Source organism: Leptosomus discolor, chromosome 8 (genome assembly GCF_034619465.1).
Source record: "Leptosomus discolor isolate bLepDis1 chromosome 8, bLepDis1.hap2, whole genome shotgun sequence".
NCBI classification, from domain to species: domain Eukaryota; kingdom Metazoa; phylum Chordata; class Aves; order Leptosomiformes; family Leptosomidae; genus Leptosomus; species Leptosomus discolor.
In genome coordinates, this window is record NC_141398.1 from 8,552,005 (window position 1) to 8,577,932 (window position 25,928).

General features: G+C 44.9%; 2 protein-coding genes across 2 annotated transcripts in view; both read left to right on the forward strand.

Moving 5' to 3' along the window:
- CLPTM1L (CLPTM1 like) overlaps positions 1–5,409 on the forward strand; it is a 28,370-nt gene extending 22,961 nt beyond the window's left edge. The window contains exons 13-17 of the mRNA XM_086469300.1: positions 439–473; positions 769–824; positions 906–950; positions 4,251–4,366; positions 5,174–5,409. Coding sequence (XP_086325426.1) covers positions 439–473; positions 769–824; positions 906–950; positions 4,251–4,366; positions 5,174–5,258 — 337 coding nt within the window. The 3' untranslated portion in view covers positions 5,259–5,409. The remainder of the gene's footprint in view (positions 1–438; positions 474–768; positions 825–905; positions 951–4,250; positions 4,367–5,173) is intronic.
- An 8,841-nt stretch (positions 5,410–14,250) lies between these two features.
- Positions 14,251–25,928, forward strand: part of TERT (telomerase reverse transcriptase) — a 31,649-nt gene continuing 19,971 nt past the window's right edge. The window contains exons 1-4 of the mRNA XM_086469588.1: positions 14,251–14,478; positions 15,695–17,594; positions 20,283–20,478; positions 24,763–24,952. Of these exons, the coding sequence (XP_086325714.1) occupies positions 14,251–14,478; positions 15,695–17,594; positions 20,283–20,478; positions 24,763–24,952 (2,514 nt within the window). The remainder of the gene's footprint in view (positions 14,479–15,694; positions 17,595–20,282; positions 20,479–24,762; positions 24,953–25,928) is intronic.

Sequence of the window (25,928 nt, forward strand, 5' to 3'; positions counted from 1 at the left end):
TGCCTACTCTAGCAGTTTTCACTGAATGGTATTTGTTGTTGGAAATTTGGTAGGTCCTCACAGTGCCATGTGAAGTGTCTCTTTGGAATAGAGCGTTACCTTTGGAAGCCGTAACGCAGCCAGCAGGGTTCAGTGCACGGTGTGATCTGATGTCACCTTGGGTGCAGAAGTCTTAGAATGTTCTGGAAAAGTATAAAAGCGGTTGATAAAGCTCTGCAAACTTGTCGTGTGGACTGATAAGCATCCTTTCCTTAAACTGCCTTCTCTGGAGCCCTTCCTAAGCACAGCAAGATGCGAGGTATTGAGTTCTTGCATAAAGTCATTCTCAACGCAGCCGTTTCTTGGAGTAGTTGGCCTACAGTCAGGTAGAGGGGGTGTTACAGGTGTATATTTTTGGCTGAGGTGAAAAAATAACTGGGCTGTCTTTTTTCTTTGTAGCTGGTACTCCTGGTTGATTAACAGTTTTGTCAACGGTGAGTCCCTTATGGTTTTTTCCTATTCATATTTCTTCATGTGGAGGCCGGGACTCAAAAGTAGCCGATCAACTGCTGTCAGCTGGATGAGGGTAGTATAGGGCAATAACTTGACTGTAGGTTCCCAAATTATCCCAGTGAGTGAGAAAGGCGGAAGAATCAACCCAAAGTGAACAAAAGGATTAGAGGCACCTTCTCTTTGTAGGAGAGTGTAAATCTTTAATTGTGAAAGTATAGTTGTGTGATGTACTGCTGTTGCGCATCTCTTTGTAAGTTTTCCATGTTTTATCTTCAGGAGTATATGCTTTTGGGTTCCTGTTTATGCTGCCCCAGTTGTTTGTAAACTACAAGGTAAGATTGAAAAGTGATAAAAGACTACTTTTCTAGTCTCTTCCTCCAGACTTTATTACAAATTGATACTTTTATTCCTAGATGAAATCTGTTGCACACTTACCATGGAAGGCTTTCACATACAAAGTAAGTAAAGCTCTAATTTAAAGATTGGTGCAGTCGTTTTGGAATAATTTTCTGTAAGAAACATCTTAGTAATATATAGCTTAAGGCTGACAGTGCTTCTTTTGTTTAATAACTGAACTTGTTTGCAGCTGCCCTTTAAAAAAACCCAAAACATTGATTTCCATTTCCCATAACGACTTCCATATAATGAGAACGCTTGCCTCCTAGTTTTGATGCTACTGCTGCTTTTAGTACTGTCGACTGTCTTGCGTGGGTGCAGATGTTGGTCCTGCAAAAAATTAATCAGTCTTAATGCATTATTTTAGGAAGAGAGAGATTATATTAACAAAGGATAGTTCTCGAGAAACAGATGGGTCCACTAAGACGCCTTAATGTGGCACTTCCAGGAGCCACCAGAGACTGAAGTAATGTACGCACCGGTTTGTGCTGGGGTGGTAATTCTGAGCTTCTGGGCAGTGTAGTGGCCAGTGCATGGTGGGTTGTTCCCTGGTGGAAGAGGGGCTGCGCTGTGGTGTCCCCACTGCCTAGACTGCCCTGGTAGGAGATAATGCAGGGTGGTAGCAAAGCTTAACACCAGACCTGGGAGGAGGGGAAGGTGAGTTTATTTCAAAACAAAATCAACTTACTAGTGCTTTGATACCCGCACACCCCCAAGCAGCCACTTGTGTGTCCAGGTGGTTTGTATAGTATTCAGGCACCAGGAGGGATGTACCCAAGTATCCCAGTCAGGATTCCTTGCGCTGATATGGAGGACAAGGGACACCCACTGTGGAGTTCCTGTGTCTCCCACGTTCTTGGCAGCTACGTGCTGGTTTTGTTCTTGTACCCCTAAAGGGCTGACAGTGCTTTGACTCCATCCTTTCCCACCACTGTGAGTCATTAGGATGTTTGTACTGTCCTTTGTTTCCCTGATCATTGTGTCCTGAGAAACCCTGTCTGGGTGTGCTGGGATCATCCAGACCCTGATGTCATCAACACCTGCCCTTTTTTCTTCTGCTTCTACTCCTCAACGCTTTCCTTTAGTCTTCCTCTGTCCCGATATGTTACAGTTCTCCAGAACATCAGTTCTTTAAAAGACACAGTGTTACAAACTGCTTAAGACATGGTGTCCGATTCTGAACAGATGGCCTGTGAGAAAAGGACTAAAATCTTGACATTTGAAGTGCCTTTCGTAGCTTTTTAATTTCTGTGAGCCCACAGCAGTAGCCCGGCTTTCTGCTCCCTTAACATTTTTAAGGAATCAGGGGGCATCTAGGAAAAGAGACTGAGATACGGCCGACAGCAGAATAGCAACTAAACAGTGTTTGATATGGAAATGTAGCCAAAAATAAAAAGAAACGTCTAGTGCTTCAGACATATACTAGGCAAATCAGCATGTTTCTTAATAGAGGGGAGTGAAAGGTATATTAGTGAAGTGATTTCACAGTTTTACTTCAGCAACAAAATACAGTAACTGAGCAGAGACATCAGCAGTTAAATAGACGACAAAGGGAGAGTATTCAAGCAAGTAACTTGCGAAGCAGTAGAACTCTCTTGCTTTTCTTACAGAGCACTTATGGTTCCTGTTAAGATGCCAGAGGCTACCCACAACAAAGGCTTGTGTGTTTGTAAAAAGAAGTATATGATGTTTTCAATTATGTTTAACTTACTGGGCTTTGGAGGGGATCATTTACTTTTTCCCAGCGGATATTTAAAGTTGCTTGCTCTGTTCTGCACTTCGACAAGAGGAAAGCATAGTCTGGGTCCTCATCTGTGGTTCTCATTTTAGAGAGCTTCGGTTTTTCCCTTAATTTGAATTCTTTCCTGTTTTGGAAGACCTTGGCAAAAATGAAGATTATTCTAATTTTCCACTTTCTGTAGTCTTTACGTTTATGCCTTCATACTTTTATGAGGAGTACCTTCCAGTGAGGTTATCTCAAAAGAAAACTAGCTGGACTAAATACGATTAGATGGGCTGCCTTGACGCACTCAGTTGCAGTGGCTTATGAGGACTGCCTGAGTGCCTGAAGGATGGAGCATTTAGCTTTTCCTTCCTTTCGTCATTGTAGGCACACTCGTTTGGGTGTTGACTTGGAAAGGCCGCCTTTTCCAGCTTGCCAAGGTGGTTTTTGTTCCATGACAAATCTTTGCTCAGGCTTGAGAAGCGCCGTCCATATTCTTTGATCACTTTGGATTGACGGATTTGTTTTGACTTGCCAGAAGGAGCTTTCCTGTTGTAACTAATCAGAACTCTTTCCTGTCCAACACCCCCATCTTCTGCCGACGCTTTATTTCATTATATAAACGTTGGTTTATTTTGAAGAGCGAGTCCTGTGCTTAGAGAATACAGCATTTTTCCCCTCCTTATGGTATGGATTAATGTAGAGCTTGCTAACATTGAAAGGAGCAGCCCTGTGACTGTTTCAGTTTGTAAACCCAACACTGAATATTCTTTGCTGGATTCGTTTCCTGCTGAATTTAGTGAGTGGAAACAGTTTATTGCACCATAGGCGAGTACTAGAGCTGGTGCACTCTTAAGACTTGATCTCTAGTCCTCCCTGTAGGCTAGAGCCAGAGGAGTTGCCCTTCTGTTCAGTTTACCTTCTCCGACAAAATATTGCTGCCTTTGCATGCCTGGAGCCTGTTTGCATTGCTTTCCCTGCAGATACTTGGGAATGTAAACTTTTTCACTCACAAAGAGGAATTGAGAAAGTATTTCATTATTGCTTCAGAAACAGGAGCTTTAGTGTGCCTCGTTAGTGGAAACGGTGTAGAAAATTGCGTCTTGGATAAAGGATGGATGAGTACTTCCAGCAGAGCACTGAAAATATTTTAAAATCTCGCCAAGGCTGTCAAGTTAATGTTGTTAAGAGCAGTAAATTAACAGGGTTTTACACAAACTTCAAATTCCCACAGAAAACAAAAGTGAACTGATGTTTTGTAAATCTTAAATCATTTGAGTAATGAATGAGTAATTTTTTTTTCCCAGTTTTTAAAGATTTCACTGAAGTTGAATCCATGTTTTTCCCCTCGGGTGACAGTACCTCTCTCTTACCTGAAGTAGTCCTACTTCCTTTCCACTTATAACTGTAACAGTGTCATCTGTAGTAGACAGTATGGTCTCCACTAAAAGAAAGCACTTTAAAGTTTGCATTAATTAGTTTTTCAGCATAACCCTCAAGTATTGTTATAAATGTGGAAGTAGTCTGTGTTCCTACTGAAAAATGCAGTTCTAGGAAGCCTGTTTCCTGTAGCTTGGTGTGACAGATGACTTCCTTTCTTCACAGCAACTAAGTATACTCTTTCTTCTTTTATTCATAGGCATTCAACACTTTTATTGATGATATATTTGCTTTTATCATCACTATGCCAACGTCTCATAGGCTGGCGTGCTTTAGAGATGATGTTGTGTTCCTGGTCTATCTTTACCAAAGATGGTATGTGTGCCTTTCTGTAACATTCCTCAGGGATTTTACAGGGCTGTGGATGGGTGCAGTCGTGTCCCTGTAAAGAACTATAAAATAGTCTGGGACAGAGTTCAAGCGGAATTCTTAGACCATGGTAATACATTGTATGGCCTGGGGGATGGTGGTTGTGTAAGTGCCCAGTGAAGGGACTGGTGAGCAGGGGGCCCTGAAAAGAGGATCTCAGTACAGATAAGAGGAGCAAAGGCGCTTTCCCATAACTGACAGTATTTTCAGCTGAATGACCCATAAACGTGACCCTTTTTAGCGTGCCAAGGGAGCGGTCAAGAAATTCCTCTTCTCCCAGCGCTGACAGAATTTTTGTCAGTTACCCCTTCTCCCTCCCCAAACCACCAGTCCTCCTCTTCAGCGGGTTGTTGCACGTTTGCAAGCTACAAAAAAAATTAACCTGAAGTAAGGTGAAGGAGAGCAACTCTTAAGCTTGTATTCACAAACCCACTTAGGAGTTCTGATAGGGGCTGGGCGCTGGTTTTGAGTTTGAGAGGTACCCTGGATTTCTTGAGAAGTACTCCAGCCAAGCTTTAGGGGAGCGAATACATCTCTCAGGAGGCCCTGTTACGAGACAGCTGGTTGAGCCTTAATGTGAAGTAGCTGATCTTTAAAACCGCTGTATTTTTTGCCACAAATGGGAATAGAGAATATGATGAGAGACAAATTCCCTTTTAAAATTAAGTAGCACAGAACTGCTTCATTCCTCCAGGTAGCAGACAATATTGTAACTGATCTTTTTTTTTTTTTTTTTTTTTTTTTCCCTGCCAGGCTTTATCCTGTGGATAAGAGCAGAGTGAATGAATATGGAGAATCTTATGAAGAAAAGCCCCCAAAAAAGGCTCATAGAGAATGACTAAGAATTGAAGAAGTTCTGACCCCTGGACTCTTAACTGGCTTCATGTATTATCTGGTCTTAAGAAAGGAAAAACTTATTTAATAAGAGTATTTTTAAAGCTTGTGACAGATCTACATGGACAATACATCTTCTATATTGCCAAAATCTAGTTTTGATATCCTCCTCTTTCAAGACCCTCTTTTTGTCCTCACAAGGTCCACAGTCTGCCAGATGTCATTGAACAAACTTCCTGCGTCTAAACTTCTCTTCGAGTGTCCTGACCACTGTAATTAACATCCAAATCTGTGTTTTTAAGACAACTCACTAACTGAAAGCGTGGTGCCTGTGTCACCAGGCTACGAGAAGTGAAAAAACAGGCCAGTGTGTTACAGCAGAATGGAGCATTATTGTCACACTGGAGGCTGTCAAAAGTAAAATGTGTAATATTGGGTTATATGCTAATTACAAATCATTCTCGTCTGATAATGGAGATAATGGAAAGTCTAGAAATTGTGATTGAAGCTGTAAGTTGTATGTGGGCATTTAAGTTCATAGCTTAAAAAAAAATGTGTTGGAAACATAGGGTGAGACAGATAGGGTTGTTAAAATTCAAATTCTGCCACATTCTTAGCCCACAACATGGCAGAGGGTTTCAGTTGTCTTAAACTGAATGAAGATGTGAAAAACCTGTGACATGGTTTCTTTCAATATGTGTCCCAAGTTTGTATAAATCCTTCTGCATTGTTGACAAACCTTCTGATTTCTTGGCAGAGCAGGTTTTCATATAAAGCAAATCATTGTTACGTGCTGGGAAAGTCTCTTAACACATCTTAAATTCTTAATCATGTGACATCCTAGGCCAATTCTGTCGTGTTTCAAAGGGAATAATTCCTTGGTCTTTCCCCTCTCCTTCCCCGCCCTGGTCTGTTTATAAGATGAAACACGTGTCATTCAAGTGGAATGATTTTGCTCAAATGCAATACAGGTTCGACACACCACCTGGATACAGAGGAAAAAAACCCAGCCTGGTGAAGAACAGGCATCTTACTTTTGTACAATTTAAAATCCGTATTCCATGGGATTCCACAGTTCATTAAGGGAAGTACTTTGATCTGTTTCTTTCAAATTAGTAAAAATGATCAGGTTGAATTATCATACCAAAATTCAAACTTCACAGCTATGTCTACAAACCATGGTTCTAGATTTTTAAAAGGAAGTTTCTTAGTAAGTGAAATACAGAGTGCATTCCTTTCAGCAGCAAATAAAATGCAATGAAAAAAAAAAATCTAAAAGGCAGAATTCTAGTTTCGCTTTGGTCAGTAAGTTTACAAATTAACCCTAATGATTTTTAAGTTTCTTTATGGCTGTTTGTGCAAGGCTGTATAGCTTCAATTTGTCATTGACTGAAAATATTAACTGAAAAACCTTGAAGAACACAGATCTACTGCTATAGTCTGTAATTACTTTGTGAAGTGAATTTTAATCCAGTTCTGATACTGCAGAAGTGTGAACGTCTAAATACTTGGGTCCCAAAAGGATACAGAACTGTGCCTAACTTCTTTTGTCACAGGCTGTAGTCTTTATTATACTGAAGTCCTCCTTACATGCTGCTGGCAATGGAAAGGCGTCCTGAAGTGAATATTTAACTCATGTTCATGTTAAGGTATCTTTACACTGTTAGTTGTAACTAAGGAGTACTGTTGATTTTACCACTAAACACACGTAAATAAGTCTATGCAAAACTGGGGTTGCATTTGCTGTGTCTTGTACCTGTTCTGGATTTGTCTGGAAGGAGCTCTCTGCTGTTAAGCAAACTAATTTGGGACTCTTATTTCACAATAATAGTTAAATGTAAGAGTTAAAATTTTTCCTGATATAAATAATGCACCTAGCACACTTCCTTTTCGTGCCATTTCAAAACAGTCAAGTCATTGGTTCTTCTAGAGTAGCATCTGAAAGTCCAGAATACCTTATACAGGTATTTCTAATGTTTCACCACTCATTTTTATACATGGCTGTTGAAAAATCACTCTTGCACCTTTACATATTGTAAGTTTATTGGTCTTCTGTCTTGAATTTCTTATGACAATGGCCTCATAATATCCTATACAGTAGTCATAAAGAATAAAAAAATTAGAATATTTTAAGTCTTTAAAATGAGTGAGACTTTCCTGTTCGAGTCATTGGTTTATGCATTCCATTTCCAAATAAAAGACTTGGCAAACGGGACAGAGTTACCTGTTGTTGTTGGAAAGAAAGGTGGTGAAAAACTATGTAAGTAGTGTAACTTTGGAGATGTTAAATGAAATGTTTTAACTTTCTATTGTGGAAATGACATCAGCTTCTGGGTGCGGTTAATGCAGAAGAAAAACGTCTTACGTGTAAAACTTCACCGAATGTACTGCAGCTCCTGCTGGATTACGGGTATCTGACCTATGTAAGAGTTCACGAGTAACTTAACCCTGCTAGAAGCAAGGAAGTTGTTAACTGTGGTAAGCAACTAGGTGACCATCTCACCTTCTCGTCTTCGTTAGGCTTGTAGTGGCTTTGGAAGTTAACGGATGGCAGTGATCTGTGGTGAGGGGTGGGGCTGTTTCGGAGGTAACAGGGAAAAGGATCCTGTGCTTCTGGAAGAGGGTTTGGCACGGTACCGATGAGCGCGCAGTAAGGTAGCAGTCCCCAAGGGGGGCTCCAAGGGCAGGGGTGCAAAAGGCACCTGACAACACTTTCCGTGGGTGTCCACAACCCGTGGCTCGGTCCCTCTCGGCTGTGTTACGGAGATCCCGCTGTACTCCCGCGCGGTCCTTCCAGCTCCGTCCCGTGCGATTTCCTACTCGTCTTCCCCTGCCGCTGCCTGTTCTCAGAGAGGTGACCTCCTGCCCTTATAGCTGTTGTCCCGGGAGCCCCAGGGCTAGCTGCGTTGCCCAACGGGCAGCAGCACAGACAGTTCTGTCAGCAGGGCTCAAGAACTCTGCTCTGCTGCTGTTGCTGCTCAGCACGTCTGTATTCCCTTCTAATTCGGCACTACGCTCCAGTAATTGCCAGCCACAGCATCCACAGCTTGGCACCAGAAGCGTTAACACAGATAGTTCTGTAGTTTGTCTGCAAGCATCACGTTTTCCAGTTTTTCCATGAAAACTTCACGTTGAAGAAGTGAAACATGATAATTTGTTAGTAATGCTGGTTGTCTTCACATTGCAGCTTTCAGTATCATCAGATCTAAACCAGTGCAGGTGGGAAGGGACCTCAGGAGGCTCGCCAGTACCAGCACAGCGTGTTCCCTTACAGACTAATCCTGCTTTTCTGATAATCCTGTGTAAAAACCCTCTGAGTGAACAGATTTAGCTATAGGAGTTGAGAAATAAAGCCAGAAAGAGCCCAGCTTTCCCAGATGCCCAATGGCAATCTCTGACTGCTTCCTCTCTTACACTAGGAGAGGTTTGGTCCTGTATCTGTGAGGATCCATGTACTTTTCTTTTCCAGTGGCTGCAGACATACTTACGAATTTCCTCTTGGTACAGAGGGTAAAACTGTGATGTCTCCCACGTTTTCTTTCATCCCTCTGTCTCAAATACCACTGCTCCTTCTTAAGGATATCTGGAGCTAATCAGTTTGCTCCAGCTTTTCCCTTATGCAATTTTATTTCTTACTGCTACTTTTAATCACCAAAAATCCTGTGTTGGCTTTTTTTTTTTTTTTTTCATCCTGCTCCCCAACCCTGATGAGCATTCCTGCATCAAAAGGGACAAAATAGATTCAAAAGACAAATGCTTTAACACCAGGGAATTCTGGCCTACGTTGTCTGCTTGTGTTTGGTTAAAAGAACAGGATAGCTTTTCCTCCCAGCTTTCTGTTGGCAGTACTCTGTCCTTATAGTCCTTGCCATATGGTACTCATGAAACTTCTTTCAAGCTGTTTTGGGTATAGTAAGTACTACCCTCTCAGTTTCTGGCCCCTAGCGTTCTTAAGTCATCCGCAGCTCCATAATCCTTATTAACTTAAGACAGAGCTCTTTGATGGTTGCCTTTATGATTTGTCCTCCTAGTCTTGCACGCCTGCAGAGGCTCATGGGCTACCTTACTGTTGTTTTGGACTTTGAGGGGTTCGCTCTGAGCGTTTTTATTAGGTATTAATTGCCTCTAGCAGTCTCTAGCCCCAGGTTAGTCTGTGTCAAGCAGCCTAAAGCCAGGTAGATGTTTCATTGCTGTGGTTCATCTGCACGCTCTGGTCCAGCTTACCACCTGGCCCCTGAAGGAAGAGCCTTTGAGCACACACTTGGGAGTCACAGCTACGCTCTTCTCTCCGCTCCGTTCAGAGCACCAGGCCTGGCAGAGCTCCAGCTTAGCGCCACGTAGCGCTGATGGCCGGGCTGGTGGCCAGCCAGCAGCGGCCAGCTGGGACACTTCTCCTCCTTACTGCCCTGCAACCTCGCACCTGCATCGCTTGCAAGCTTCAGCTCAAAGATAGCCATAGATACCTAGTTTGGACGGACTTCCACAGGAGCTACTGGAGTATAGCCTCTACTTTTCCAACTGGACTGAGCAGCTTACATTTCCTATACTAAAATTCTCAACTTTAGCTACATCTGCTGTCTAGTCTCCATCATAAGTGGGCGTTTCATTTGCCTAGTGCTGACAGAACAGAAAGGAGCACGCAGTGTTTCCTCCACAGTTATCAATGCGTCCACTAACTCTGTTCTCTGTTACAGAGTTAGTCAGCTTGGCAGCAGAGTCCTCAGACTTACTGCTAGGCAGTCCCCGTGATCTCCCTTGGGATCCTTGGTGTCACGTTATGTATTTCCATGGCTTGTGGTATTAAAACATTCTGGTGTGGTACAGGTAGTTGTTCAGTCACTGAGTTCCTTTAAACTCACTGGTAACCACCATCTGATCCCAGAGACTCACTGATTTTTGAACACGTTTTTCCTCTCTGTTGAACAACATAATGCATAGCACTTGAGCCTGAGACAGATCATGCTGTGTGCAGAGGTTTGACACAGGACCCCCCTCAAGTTCCTCAAGTAATTCCCTCAGCATTGCCACGATTGCCCTAAGTGTTCCTTCTCTGCTTTTACATTATGGACTTCCTCGCAAGCCGCCCCACTTCTGATGTTTGGTGTTTCTTTCAGCTTTGGAAAGTTATTCATCAAGCTATTCTGATACTGTTTTATTAGTTTTTTACTTTTCTGTTTGAGCACAGCTTCAGGTTTTTGAAAGACACCTTACTTTCTTCTGCTTCCTGTGACACTTCTCATAACAGTTTCCTTTCAGCCTTTTCAAAGGGAGCTTTAAAAAGAGACGCACATTTGCAGTAAGCTTGCATCTTTAGACAGTCACTACCAAAGCTACACTTAAACACACCATCTTATTTTCTTTCACTTCACTGTTGGACTTTTCAATGGCTCTTTATTTTTATCGCTGCACTATCATCATCCATTCCCTGGGTAACTCCCTTTCACGAAACTGGTTGCAAAGCAGGATGTGGATAAGATTAAGCCTGCCTTGAAGGATACATTTCGTTGAGGAGAACTGTGATGTCATTATTCATCCAGATCTGGGTTCCCAGTGCAAGAATGACGTGGATATACTGTGGTGAGCCGAATGAACTTGCCACTGAGGGCCACTAAGATGGCTGAGGAGCTGGAGCATCCGACATACGAGGAGGTGCTGAGGCAGCTGGGATTGTTTAGCCCCAAGAAGGAAAGGCTCAGTGGGGATCATATCAAAGTATATAAACAGCTGATGTAAATAAGATGGAGGCAAACTCTTCCCAATGGTATCTGGTGACACGACAAGAAGCACTGAGCGATCTGCTTTAAGTGACCCTGCTTTGAGCAGCAGGGGTGGACTCCATTGTGGCAGTCCGGCGTTGGGTTGTCATTTTCAAGATTAATTAACTGTTTTCTCTTCCTCCTCCTCTTTCTTCTTCCTGAAGGTGTTCCTCACAGGAAGTGGTGAACCTTGGCGTTTGCCCCGTGCCAAGCTGCACTAGACATCATGTTGGATTCCACCTTGAGGGTGCCGTCACCCTTGGAGCAATGGAGAGAGGGAAGAAATACATGCAAAATAGCTTCATCAGAGATCAGGCCAAGAGCATCAACCTTACTTTTCCCCAGGTGCAGATGCTGATGAATCCAGCCCCATCTCCAAATCCCCATCCCTTCTGTATGCCGTGGCAGTGCAATATTTCAGTTACAGCATGGCTGAGGTCCCAAGAAGCTTTCTGGTGTTATCACTCTCCCTCCTCTGGGAGTGCCAGGTGGTGCCTACCCCTGCCAAGGGATAAAGAAGTCTGGCAAGCAGGCAATGCAGAACTGGGAGTGAAGTAGGAATGCCTCAACTTGAATGCCATAAGGTGCCAAGGAGTCAACTCCTCAGCCATGCTGATGTCAGGAGACAAGCTGGTTTGCTCCCTGGAAGAGATTCATTGTTTCAGAAGGAAAGTACGCCAGTCCTCAATGAGCAGTAGGATGCTGACCTCACTCCCTAGTCTGTAAAGGCATCACATGAGGAAGGGATGGTACACCTTGCTCTGTCTCAGCAGACTCACAACTTCTACACCTCTGTCCCTGCCACTGGTAAGAATTAGTTGCTGCCTCGCACCACCGCTACCAGGGACAGGACTGTCCCTGGCCACAGGGCCACTAATGTCTCCCTTCACTTAGTGACGTACCTAAAAAAAAAAAACCCTCCATGATGGGAGCTGTTGGATGATTCCTCAAAAAGAGGAGGTACTCCCTAATCTCCAGGAAGGAGAGAACTCTGTCACATTCCTGCACAAGACTCACAGCAATCCAACTAGGAAGCCTAGCTAGAAGACAGTCACCTCACCAACATCCCTAGTAGAGTGCTGACTCCATCTTGCCTGGATCTTTACTTAAAAGTCCTGGTTTTGTTGAATGTATGCCATGTGGTGTGCCACACCCTTCTCTGTTCTTAATCTTTAACACCTACAGCCCCCTGGGCCAGGCGGCAGCCCTACCAGCAGACATGTCTTGGTAGTCAGAGCCTGAGTCTTTTGCTGTGACTGCATGTGAGACAGGACAGAGCAGCTGGAGCAGGACAGTTTGATTTGGAGAAGAACTTGATGATCCATGCCTTTGCAGTATGTTTTGAGTGACCTGTAAGACTGCCAGGCCCCAGGGCACATATCCAGCTGCTTCAGGAGACGGGTCATGGCATGCAGCATTTGCCCTTCCCCACCAAGTTATCCCTTCTCCAGTTCCATCCTACCACAACGTTGCTGATACGGGACTGTACCGTACATTTGATCATCCCTCTCTGAATCTTTTCTAATTCTAGTACATCCTTTTTGAGATGCAGAGACCAGAACTGCGCTCAAGGCATAGGCAAACCATGAATTTATGCAATGGCAAAATGACATCCTCTTTATTCCTTCCCCAATCATTCCTAACATGGGATTTGCTTTTTCGACTGCTGCTGAGCACAATCCTATTTGTTTCTTGTAACCTTGGGGTCTCACTCCCGAGTGGTACTAACCAGCTCAGAGCCCATCATTTGGTATATTGAAGCTAGGAATGTGTTTCACCTCTGTGTCATACTTGATTTATCAGCATAAAATTCCATCTGCCATGTAATTGCTCAATCATTCAGTCTTGTAAAGTTCCTCTGCAATTTTCTAGTCTGCTTGTGCCCTTGGTGCTTTGAATAACTTCATCCCATCAGCAAATCTGGCCCCTTACTGCTTATTTACAGTACTTCTGGGTCATTTATGAAAGTTACACAGTGCTGACTAATGTGGAACTCTGGTGGGGACCTTCCTCAGTTGAAAGGACTGACCATTTATCCCTACCTCTCTCTCTTATCTTTAAACAATAATGTATCTGTATCAGCACCTTCCATTTTATTTATTTTCTATTGTTATTATTTATTGATAACATTTCATTGCAAATGTTTTTGGAAAGTCAAGTAGAATATATCAACCAGATCACCATAACATTCATGTCTTCCCAATCCTTCACAGAACTCAAAGAGTTCTCTAAGGCAGGACTCCTTTTTACAGGAGCAATGTTGACTAAGCAACTTGTATTTCTCCCAGCATCTACTGGTCCTACCTCCTGTTATTTCTCCGCATTTACCTGGAATAAACATCAGGCTTAGAGACCTACAGTTCCCCAGAACTCCACTTCAATCCCTTTCACAGTCTGGCATCAAGTTTGCTACCATGAGGTCTCCAGATACCAAGAACAAATTTGAGCAGGACGTTATGCACTACCATAAGCGATTTGTCTTCCGCATTGATGAGTTTGATGAGAAACCCAGGACCAGCCAGTTGGTTATTTTTAGGGTTTACTCTGCCCACCTCCACCATGACCCCTTCTACAGGTGCTCTTATTTCAGGCAGATCCTCTACGGAGCGCTGATCCTACAACGGGTTCCTTGGAAGCGAACCTTCCCGGTTTCTTCCAGAGGAAACCTACCTTAATAAACGAACAAGACTCACCTAAAAACTTCTTCAACACCTTCACCATTTTCTTCAACGCCTTTCTGGACTGTAGCTCACGCCATCCCAAGCATCCCGAAAAGACACGGGCGCGAATTATCCACCGCGAAGCTGTTTGAAAATAAAAGCCCGCTCGGAAGCGTTTGTGGCAGCCGCCGCTCGTTCTCAGCCTCACAGACGCCCCCGCCGGACCCTCGCCCCCCGGGCCGGGCCGGTCCGGTCCCGCCGCCTCACCGGGGGCCGCCGGAGGAGGGAAGGAGCGGCGGAGCTGGACAGCGGCCTCCCGCCCCGCCCCGCCCCGCCCCGCCTCACCGCGGCCACCGCCCCGCCGCGGCCACGTTGGGGCCCCTTGCGGCGCAGCATCCGCGGGACCGATTTGCGAGGGGGTTTTCCTCATTATTTTATTTATTTTAAAATTCTAACTTTTGTTTCTGAAACAGCAGCTCCCTGTTGCCCGTCGGCGGGGGCGCGGAGCGCTGCGGGAGGGGAGGGGAGGGGAGGGGAGCGCGGGGCCGCCCCAGGTGGCGGCGTGCTCCGTCTCCACAACATGGCGGGCGCGGAGCCCTTCGCGGCGGTGCTGGCCGCGCTGCGCGGCTGCTACGCCGAAGCCGCTCCGCTGGAGACCTTCATCCGGCGGCTGCGGGAGAACGGCGCCGGGGAGGCCGAGGTGCTGCGGGGCGACGACGCCCCCTGCTACCGGACCTTCGTGGGGCAGTGCGTGGTGTGCGTCCCCCGCGGGGCCCGCGCCATCCCCCGGCCCTTCACCTTCCAGCAGGTAGGAGGCAGGGCGCGGGGTGGCGGCCCGCTCGCACCTGCGGCGGGCCCCGGGGGCGGCGGCGGCAGCGCAGCCCGAGGAGCCGAGGAGCGAGCCCTGCCGGGGGCCCGGGCGAAGCCCCCCCAGCGCCGTGGCTGGCGGCGAGGGGCTTCCCCGGCGGGTAGTGCGAGCGGTGGGGGCGGCGGCCGGCCCTGGGGGGCCGGGGAGAGGGCGCTGGGCGCCGCTCCCGCGCTGGCGGGGTGGCAGGGCGCTTCCTGTCCTCCATGCGGCCGCGGGGGCGGCGGCCCTTCGCCCCTCGTGGTCGCCCCGCCGGGCCTCGGCTGCCCCCTCCAGCCTGCTCGGCGGCGGGCCCTGGCCGGCGGGGAGCGGTGGGGGCTCACCCACCTCCCCTCCGCTGCTGGGGCGGTGGGCGAGCGAAGTCCCGATGCCCGCGGGAGGGTGGTTGGGGCGAGCAAACGGTCGACCTGCCTGGGACTCCCCGACTCCCTGCTTGCCCTGTGGGGTAGGAGGGAACAAACCGAATGCGGCCGGGGAGCGACTGGAAATGAGAAATGCCGCTTTCCCACTCTTGAGAGGGTAGAGAGGAGGGGGGGAAATCCGCTTGCAGGTCGGTGTTTAAGCAGAAGAAACTTTTCGGAGAGGAAAGACTTGCTTTTTCTCTCGGAACTACTGCGTGCGTGAGTAGAAGTGCGCTACGGTAGGAAACAAACTTTGCAAGCTTGTTGAGCGGGTTTTAGTATCGTGAACTGAGTCCTTTGGTTGAATTTTTCTTTACGTAAAAGGAAATGGAGGCCTCGAGAAAATCAGTGTTGGTTCCCTGGAGGTTAGAGCCTGCGTGAGCACGTATCTGCGAGCACCTATCTACGGGCAGAGTGACCTGAAGGCCTTGGAGCCTGGGTTGCCGAGGGAGCCAGGGGAGTAGCGAGGGAGCCAGGGGAGTAGCGTAGGGTGTTTCCTGGGCACGAAAACCAGGATCAAAAGGGCAAACGTTAAAAAGACTTCCTTAAAGTCGTAGGCCCATGTTGCTGCACGTAAATGTCTTGTGGTACACTTGAAAAATCTTTCTTTTTGGGTATGGCACTTGTGAATCATTAATATTGCCTTGAAGCCGATGGCCTGGGACTGTGTATCTTGCATGTCTGTTTAAGGCGTATATTGTGGCTTATGGAAGAGTCAGTGATAAAAGCTAATTTTCTTTTTTGCTTTCTTCCTTCAGTTATCTACGCAGAGTGAAGTCATCACAAGAGTCGTTCAGAGACTGTGTGAAAAAAGAAAGAAGAATGTCCTCGCGTATGGATACTCCTTACTGGACGAAAACAGTTCTCGCTTTCAAATCATGCCATCTTCAAGTATATACAGCTACCTACCCAACACTGCGACAGAAACGATTCGTATCAGCGGCCTGTGGGAAACGCTGCTGAGCAGGATAGGGGATGATGTGATGATGTATTTATTGGAACACTGTGCAATCTTTATGCTGGTTCCCCCTAGTAATTGTTACCAAGTTTGTGGGCAACCGGTTTATGAACTTATTTCACATAATCTAGACTCATCCCCAGTGTTTGTTAAACAAAGGTTTTCAAAGCATAAACGTAGCAGCTTGCTTGACTATATGCAAAAAAGGCTTTTGTTTCATAGGCAGTATCTTTCAAAATCGCGTTGGTGGAAATGCAGACAGAGACTTGAAGCTAATGTCTCCGGCTTGGGAAATAAAAAAAATGGCAAGATGCAAAGCTTAGTGTCCACTGACTGGTATTCTGCAAAAGCTGTTTCTAAAGCAAGCAAGCAGAGCAGAATGGTTACTGAACATCTGGAAAACCAGACTAGCTCCAGTTTGTATTTGTCAGCTACGGCACCGTCTTTAAAAAGGAAGCTTGGTAGGGAACAACTAGAAATTCCAGCTAAGAGAGCAAAAGTAGAGGAGAGAGAGGAGAAGGCTTGTGATCTCACTCCTGTTGTAAACCAAAGTAGTTCCAAGAGGTGTGGAACTGGGTATGTAGCATCGCATTCTGTAAGTCTCATTAAAAAACCCCACGTTTCTCAAAGAAGTAACAGTGATATGTCTGGTCCTTCTTTAGTTCACACATCTTGTGACGGGAAGAAGTTTGTGGCAGGTGAAGGCTCTTTCCTGCAAGGAGTTCAGACTAACAAACCTGTAAAGTCCAGCACTGAAATGCAAGCAGAATCCTGTAGGAAAGAAGTAGACATGCATATGTGTGAATCTCAGTTGGATTCTGTACAAATCAAACCCATGGAGGGTGTTTCTTCAAAATGCACAAGGCGGGAAAGTCCCCTAGCTCGTTTGGCAAAGAAGCTACCGAATACACTCTTGCGTTCTGCAGTATACATTGACAGGAAGTTTCTTCTGTATTCTCACAGGAGTTTCCAGGAATGTTTTCCTAAATCGTTCTTACTGAATCGCTTGCAGGGCTGTCAGGCAGGTGGAAGACGGCTTATAGAAACTATATTCTTAAGCCAAAATCTGGTGGAGCAAAAGCACAACCAAAGTCTGCCACATCACAACTGGAGAAAGAAGAGGTTGCCCAAACGCTACTGGCAAATGAGACAGACATTTCAGAAACTGTTAAAGAACCATGGAAAGTGCCCTTATGTAGTTCTCTTGAAAAAAAATTGCCCTGTCTGGATATGTGAAACCAGTGTGAGAAAAACTGAGCTGCCTTCTCAGGCAGCCTTGCCTGGGGAAGCAGAGGTTCACGAGCAAGCAGAACAGTTTGGGAAAGAGCCTGCTAAGTGTGTGACCAGCAGCAGGCGTGAATCTGGTCACGCTGATGTGCCAGACAGCTTCTGCGCTCCTCCTGCAAAGTCTGTGCGTGGGGAGTCGCAGAGCGAGGAGCAAAGCCCAGGAGAGGTGTGCGATTCAGCCCTCGGGGAGCTCCTCAAGCAGCACAGCAGCCACTGGCAGGTGTATGTCTTTGTGAGGGAGTGCCTGGAGCGGGTCGTCCCCGCTGAGCTTTGGGGTTCAAACCATAACAAGTGCCGGTTCTTAAAAAACGTGAAAGCGTTTATTTCCATGGGGAAGTTTGCTAAGCTTTCCTTGCAGGAGTTGATGTGGAAGATGAGAGTGAATGACTGCGTGTGGCTTCGTCTGGTCAAAGGTACTTCTTATGTTAAAGAACGGAGTGGTGGGGGTGTCAGATGGCTGGCGTTCATGTTTGAGGTGGGAAGGGGAGGGAGTTGCCTCTGGGTTCAGAGTTGTTGGGTTCATTGGTAATAACCACAGGCGAGAGAGGAAACCTCGTAGCGTTTGTAATTGGTGGTGGAAGAACACTTAGGCCTGTCTTCCTTCCAAAACTTCAGTTTTCATCGTTTTCATTCACGCTTTTTGTGTTTAATAGGATGATGTTTTCACAAACATGAATTCAGAACCTGGGTCTTTGAACAAAACACTTTCCCTTCCACCCCTACCCTCCAAATTGCAGTAACTCTGAAAATTCGTTGAAGTATGACCTAGGCACTTACGGAACAAATGCAGTCTGCCTGTTGGTGACCCTAAGCCTTCAGAAAGAGCTAAAGGCAAATCCAGACACTCGTAGTGGCGTGTGTTCCTCTGCAACGGGAGTGGACCTTCATCCCGCAGAGAGTTTTTTTTCCCATTCACATCAGTCTTGTAAGAAAGATGTGAGTATGGGACCCATGCAGTACAGGGGTTGCCCACCATCCGTCACCTTTCTAGAGTCCTTCTCCAGGGACGAGACACCCATACTGAGCGCTGCTTCAGGCTGGGTCGTTGATGGTGCAGAGGTCACCAGACCGAGTGGTCCCTGGCTGAAAGCTGTCGTGAGGGCATCGGCTGATGGCACCAAATTCTGTACGAAACTCTTCTGTTTAGTCCTGTTTTTCAGATGATGACAGGTAAATCTTGCTTCCCTGGAGCAGTCTTTCTTCAGGCGCTGTCCTAGGACTTAAATCTAGGCTGAAGCTGTGGTCGGTTGCTGTAGGATCTAATGCATATTGACGTGTTTCTGTGCTTCCATTCTCCATCTCTACAATGTGGTTTGCACTTCCTCAGCTGGTGCGTTTGCAGTGTTTATTCTTACCTGGTAATGTACTTGGATCCTACAGTAATGTGAGCTGAAAATGGTGTTCCTTTTTAAAAGGTGTGACAAGGTTCTGAAATTAATACAGGTTCTTTGTAACGTGGGAGGAAAAGAAAAAGTCTGATGTTTGAGAACATAGGGGAGGTTACACCTCCATAAGAAACTTAATTCTAGCAAACCCATTGATTCTTTATTCAGAAACTAGGGCTCAAACCCATGCTTTTTCAAAAAGCCGAGTTAAATATTTTTAAAGGTTTTTACTGTAAAATATACGTTTGGTTCATAGTAATTTGGAACATCTTATCTTAAAAACTGTAATACCCTCCTGTTCTTTGGCCTTATTCCAGGAGAAGCAACTCATAGGCTTGATTTTGATGTTCATGAAACGACTCCCTTGTGTATGAAGTTTAAACACACATTTAATTGCTTTGCTGCACTGTAGGTGTGGGGTGTTTTTTTTTCTCCAAAAGTAGTAGTAGTGGTTTTTTGTCAGTTCCCTGAATTGTACGCCTCATTTACATCTGTTGTCAAGAACTTTTTAAAACAAATGATCTAGTTCCAGGACAGCTACTTCGCATCCCGGTTTAATTTGTGTATCACAACTGCATATCACAACTCTTCAGTTAGAGAACTTTCTAACAATCACTGCATTTTTTTCCTTGATGTTACCTGGCTTCTGTTGAAGTAAACACTGTTTTATCTCTTTATTGTAGTCTTTTCATAGGTGCTGTAACTACATGGAAATGTCTCCACCCTGAAGCACACAAAACCAAAACAGGGTAGAGAACTGGAAACTTGGTTCCCTTTTATAAGTTTCAGTTTTAAGCCTCAGTTCTGTGGTATCAAAATTAAGCTGTTTTTAACACATTTGTGCCACAGTTGTGATTTGTGCTATGCAGCTTAACTAATATATCTCTTTAATTTCTCTAAATTATCCTGTTAACATTTTGCTAAATTCTGCTCTTTAATTAGTAGAAGTATTATTGGAAGTTGGCAAAAATTCGGTGTTGTAGGACAGGGCTTTATTCCCTACTCACCCATATTTAGACATCACTACAAACCTGTGTGGCCTTAAATTTGTCGGTAGCTGTGCTCTGGGTTCGTAAATTTTGTGCTGTCTAAATATTGTAAGTGCTGATGGACTTGGGGTGATTTATTTTTTTTTTTAATTTTTTTTTTGCTTTGACTGCAGCAATGTGTTTTATACAGGAAGTCTGCAGGAAAGCCTAACCCTGAAATTAATTTTTGTGAACTGGGAAGTCTGAGTGTCATTCTCATCCCCAAGTCAGCCCAGTTCAATACTGTTATTTTTACAGTATACCTAAGCATGTTCATTCTTTGGTTTATTTTTTGAAAGCGTTACATTGTAGTAGGCTTATTTCTGTTTTACCTTGCCCTTCACAATGATCTTGCCGTTGTGCATTACTGACCTTGCACAGTCAACACTGGGGAAGGAGAGTAAGTCTTCGGGCTACTAACGGCGTGCATTTGTATCCTGTGTGTCCGTTCGTCACTGCAAATTAGCTTCTGTGTTTGTACTTGGAGCTTGGGTCAGTCACATTGTTTAATGCCAGTGAAAATCTGGAGCGGCATCTGTGCAGTTGTTTGTATTTGCTTTTTTTCTTTCCATTAACCTCAAACTGAAAAAAGAGTGTTAAGTGTGGGGGTTTTGTTTGTATGTTCTGTTTCTTTACTAATACGGATAGTTGATATTTACTATAACCACCTTTGAATTGTTTATTGAAGGTGATCACTTTGTTCCTGCCTATGAACATTGTTTCCGTGAAGAACTTTTGGCTAAATTCCTATACTGGCTGATGGATACCTATGTTGTTGAGTTGCTCAGATCATTTTTCTATATCACCGAGACCATGTTCCAGAAAAACATGCTTTTCTACTACCGAAAGCTTATTTGGGGCAAGTTACAGAACATTGGAATTAGGTAACATTAGAAAACTAATCAAACATTAACGGAATATGTGGAAATCTCGTGTTTTATAGTGTAAAGTTATAATTGTGTTTTTGTTTATTGCCCATTTAGCCTTCTTTTATTTGCTTAATTTCCCAAAAGAAAATTGAACCTGTGATATTTGGTATACACAGCTTGTAAATTCAGAAATATTTTGTGTGAGAAAACTGATTCAAATTTAGAATTCTTTGGTAGAAGAGAAACCTTTGCAATAATAAAATCCATTATGAAGAGGATTTTCTTTTGATAAGTCCATTTTTTTACACCTTTTAACAATGAGAAAGCATAGTGACAGAATCCAAAGTAACCTTGGGAAAGTTAGTTATAAAAATACTCGATTTGCTTCAATGGCTTTAATTTAAAAAAAAAAAAATAATCCCCAAACCAAACAACCAACTAAAAAAACAAACCTGTGCCGAAATGCTGTAATACTCTATTCATAAATTCAGAGAGTAGCCTTGTGGTTTTATGTTTTTTTGAAGGTTCAGGGATTTGAAAACTGCAGCTTTTTTTTAAGTGTGGCTGTGCAATTCCGTGCTGCTTTTTTGGTCTTAAAAATGCAGGTGTATACTTAAGGCATTATTTAAGATCAAATTTTAAGCAATTAAGTGAGAAAACAGGAAAGACCTGAAGGCAATTTTAATGAACAGTGTTGGGCACATATCTCCATAGTTGACATCTTTTGGGTTTTCCTTCTAAATTGTTGGTGTCTGAGAGCTTTAGAACTGTGCAGAATAAGCTTACTTGGTGTCTTGTGTTTTAACAGCTGTTTTATATGGTGAAGCTTTTGCTCTCACACTGTTCTGTTGGTGTACAGTGTGACATTTGTGGGTTTTCCCCTCCTGCCCTGCCGCTCCCTGATTTCAACATTGGTATCTCCAGTGCAGCCCTTCTGCATATGTGTTTACACTTCACATGTGGGGCCTCGATCTTGTTGTAGCACGGTATATGCAGTTTAAATAGTAGTAGTAGAATATAATTTTCAGTCCCACGTATTATGTTTGTCTTGTCTTTAAACTAAAAGCCTTAGTGTTGCAGTTAGTGTTTTGTGTAGTTTTAATGTACTTCAAAGGCTATTTCTTGGCATAAAGTATCATCAAGTACTAACTTCTACACATTAGATATAATGCTGGTTTTAGTGGGGTATGTGATTAAAAGGAAACAAATATTTTGGGGTTTAGCCCTTTTGTCCCTTTTCCCAGTTTCCCAGAAAAACCCAGTGTGTAAGGACAAGGTGCTCTGAACTCAAAAGACCCTGATCTGGGCTGAGCCTGTTACTTCTGATTTCCTCCCCACATATTTCCCCACCGTGCAGGAAGCCCCTTCTCGCCTTTGGCTGAGTCCCTGAACTGGGGATTACTGGAAGCATCCCAAGGAAGCGCTGCTGCCTGCTTGCCGGGGGCGTGCTGTAAGGACAGGGTGTTTGCTGTGGGCTGCAGGAGACGTAGCGACGTGGACTGCTGGTGTGATCCCAGCAGCTGCGCTTCGGCTTCGCTCACAAGGCTGGGGCTTTCAGCGCTGCGCTGTCGAGTGTGCAGTGTAGCGTGAGGTTTCCTGCTCATCCAGCCTGCTGCACGCGTACAGGTGGCAAGCTGCCTGCTGCACACGGGAGGAGAGAAGTTGGGGTTTGGAGATAAAGCTGTTCCGGGTTGCCTCGGCCGTTTTGAGGCTCCGCAGGCATCACCCTCTCTTAACCGGCCGTTTTCAGGCACTGTTGGTGAATTGGTGCCAAAGGCTGTTCAGCTGCTTCCATCTTCCTTGGAGGCAGAGTATCTGGTGGCCTCAGTTGTTGCCCTAATGGCTGTTCTGTGGTTATCCTGGTTCTTCTCCTTAGCTGGAGCTGCTTGTGATGATTGCTCTGAGCTGGCTCGCAGGAAGGCCTTCACAGCCAAGCGTAGCCACTGATGGCTTTCCAGTTCTTTTGCATCCTCCTTTGGGAGGAAGAGAAAGGATGGAGCAGGTTGGACTGAGTGGACCTGGACTTTACGCATGAGCTTGCCTTTGCCCTGCATTGTTGTTAGGGAGTAAATCCCCTTCCTGAAGGACAGTCCGTATGAGTAGATCTTCCTGTGCAGAATCCCACTCAACAGTCCAGAGCACAGTTCTGAGAGGGGACTTGAACCTGTATGTTTGTCTTGCTGTACGGGTGGAGGTGAGAGTGTGCTGGTCTTCACACACGGACAATTTTTTATTCATTTTTGAACCTGTACCAACTTCATACCCCAAATTAAAACCAGTAATTATTATGAAAAAATCAGTATTTTGTGATAACAGTTGCTTCAAGTTACGTGCCCCACAGAACGCAAAGTTACATTTTAAGAGTGTACCCAGTGTTGTGACGACAGCACCTGTTTTCCTTAGGAACGCTCCCTTGCCACACACAGTGGCTGCTGAGGATTGAAAATGCTGCAGAAGTTCTGAATCTCCCCTGTAGGTTGTGGTGAGATGTCAAAAGACAGCGGGACCATCCAATGTCCTCCTAGTTCCAATGCTTAACAGTGTTGTGAGTGTGCAAAGGACGGTTCAGCGACCACTAGATTAGTGCGTATTCAGAATCATTAGCACTGCTGTCAGTGCCGTGAAATAAGCAATGGATGTTGCTGCAGGCAAAATGACATCCAGTTCTACAGCTGGCCAGAGGTAGTAATGATGAAGGTAATTGGCCTTTTTCTTCACTTTCAAAGTCAGTCATATTTTCTTATACAGTGGTTGAGTTTTTTCCTCTCGTCTTAAATATGAAGTGTAAAGGGATGGAGATTTGATCATTCAGTTGTTTCTGTTAAGCTGGAGTTCTTTGTTTTGCCTTGCTCTACCTAATACTGTAGTACATGATGAAGTTTTATCGGTTCAGGAAAGAATTTAAGTCATAATAACAGTGATCTCTAGCTATGGAAAAGGGATCTCCTGTCCTTTCTGCTTTACTTTGGGCAGCATCTGTACCAGGAATTTAATTCCAAAGCTTGAATACAAATCCTACAAAGCACTCGCTCAGTAATAGCTCAGCTTGCCAGCCCTGGATGCCTCCATACGTTCTGGGTGTCACGCACTGTATCACTTGGACCCCGACAGTCCCAAGCGGCTGAATCGCTAGCCTGTAGGCGAGTTGTGCTGGCCTACAGAAGTATTTCCGTGCCTCTCCTACCCGCATGCTTGGCTTCTCGGGTGTCTCCTAGGGCATGCTTGCCGGGCGTCCCCCGTCCATCCCTGCCCTTTGTGCTAGTGTGGCCTCCTTTCGCTAAACGAGCCTGTTGGTCTGTGCGGGATCTGAAAAACCTGCTTGCACGTTTAGGTTCGTGTCCTTTTTGTGGGGATTTGAATTGCCTTGCTTGCCTTCCCAGGGGAGTATCCTGACCACTAGGCCGCGGGGCTTTTTGGAATGGCGTGTTTTGTCCATCCCAACAATACAGTCCGTGCAGGAGATTGATCCAGGTCTTTTACATGGCAGTTAGGGCACTTTCACAATACATCTTAAGTAGAAGCAAGGGCTCTTGCTCCACCTCCTTTTCCTGCCTCATTGCATGGGAAGGTATTGATTTGGACTAAGCTACACCGAAGTGTGAATCCTGAGCAGGTGTCTGAGGGGGAAACATGTTCCCTGGTGAGATGAACTTACAGAGCTCAGAACCTGTGACTTGGAAGCCCTCTGTTCTTCATCATTTTCTGCTGGTCACTTTAGCTGATGCCTGCTCATCAGATCAGTTCTTTTGAATTGTGTTACTGGATACCTAAATGCCCTTATGTTGTATATGTATCCTAGTATCTCAGTTCACTATAACTTAATAAGTAGTAGGTCCCCTAAATAATGGGAGAACAGACCCTTACAGTGTGTAAGTCCTTCTCTGGATCTTTCTTAACACAGTTTTCAGAAGGTTCTGTTCAACTTTCTTAACGTCTTTCAAGCTTCTGAAACCATGAGAAGTATCCAGCTTCCCGTTGTCTTGCATAGAAAATACAATGTTCAAATGTACTCGGCTAAGATGTGCTTAAATTTTCATTTATGTTAATTAAGATATTTTTTTTTAGTTACCTTAATTTGCATCAAGCAGAAATGTGTACTCTTTTCTTATTGTTTTACATTGTCATTAAGATACAGTGAAATTGTTCTGAAGTTCGAATTTCCATGTCACTTTCTGCAGAGGTTAGTATTTGTAATTATCTTCTTAGAAAAATATTTGGCTTCAGTTATCATAAAGAATTTAAATGTTTTAACTTACTGCCTTTCCTGTTGCTTACACTAAATGTGTATTTGTGTTTTAGAAACCATTTTGCCAAAGTACATCTACGCGCTTTATCTTCAGAGGAGATTGAAGCTGTCCGTCAAAAAACCAACGTTCCTGTGGCATCAAAGCTCCGTTTCATTCCCAAGGCAAATGGGTTAAGACCCATAGTAAAAGTGAGCGGTGTTGTTGAAGCACGAGCATTCAGCAGGGAAAGCAGAGAAAAGAAGGTTGTTATTTTCTTTATTGTTTGATGTGGCTTTGATGTAGGCAGCTAATAAAGCGAGTGAGGGGTTTTGTTATATAAAACTATTTTAACGTGGTGAACTGGAACATTCAAATCAGAATGACTGAGTGGATCTACCTGTTGCAACTTAGCTTTTCCCTTACCGCTGCTCAGTTACCATTAGCCTCCAATTCCAGAATCTCCTACCTCTGTCTGCAAGCCTGTCTTAAGGAAATCGAGTCCAACAGAATGGCCTGGCCTGTCAGGTAATCGTGCTTTGTGCCTCTTCTCTTCCCATCCCTTTCCCTCGGGCTTGCTAACGGTGATTGTGGAAGGCGTTGGCTGTCTATGGGAGCAGAAGGATGGCAATCGCAAAGATACTCAGTGTTCTGAACTAACAGGTCCTGTTTGTTTGGCAGGCCCAAGGGTGAGGGATGCACGAGTCTGGGATGTTGGGGTTTACCTGAATACTGGCTGTGCACGCTGACGGGCTGGTGGGCTGTGGTGCTGGGGCGGCCCAGGGGCCGCGCAGTGGTGATAGGGTGTGTTACAGAGGAAGGTCTACGGAGGGCGAGGGGGCTGGATCAAGCCTAGAGGGGAGGCAGGAAGGAAGCTGGGAATTACTGCAGTGTGGGAACAGAGGCAGAACACGCAGTGCACAGAATAATCTGTTTAACAGGCCAGTTAACCACAAGACATAGTGGGAACCCTGTTTTCACTGTCTTGCATGACTGCAGTAATTGTTTTTCCTTAAGGCCGAGCCCCATTTAGTGCACAAGATTAAATGTTCCACAAATGGGTGAGAGGTCAATGGCTTCTTAGTACTTAGTGTTCAGGATGTGATCCCAGACCAGATTTACAGGGCATCAGCTAAAAGCTGTTCTGAAGTGTTATTTCTCCATGGTCTTTCTGTGACAATCGGATCCTTCGATTTGAGAGTATGCACGCAGTTAATTTGGAAATAGCTGCAGTGCTATTGC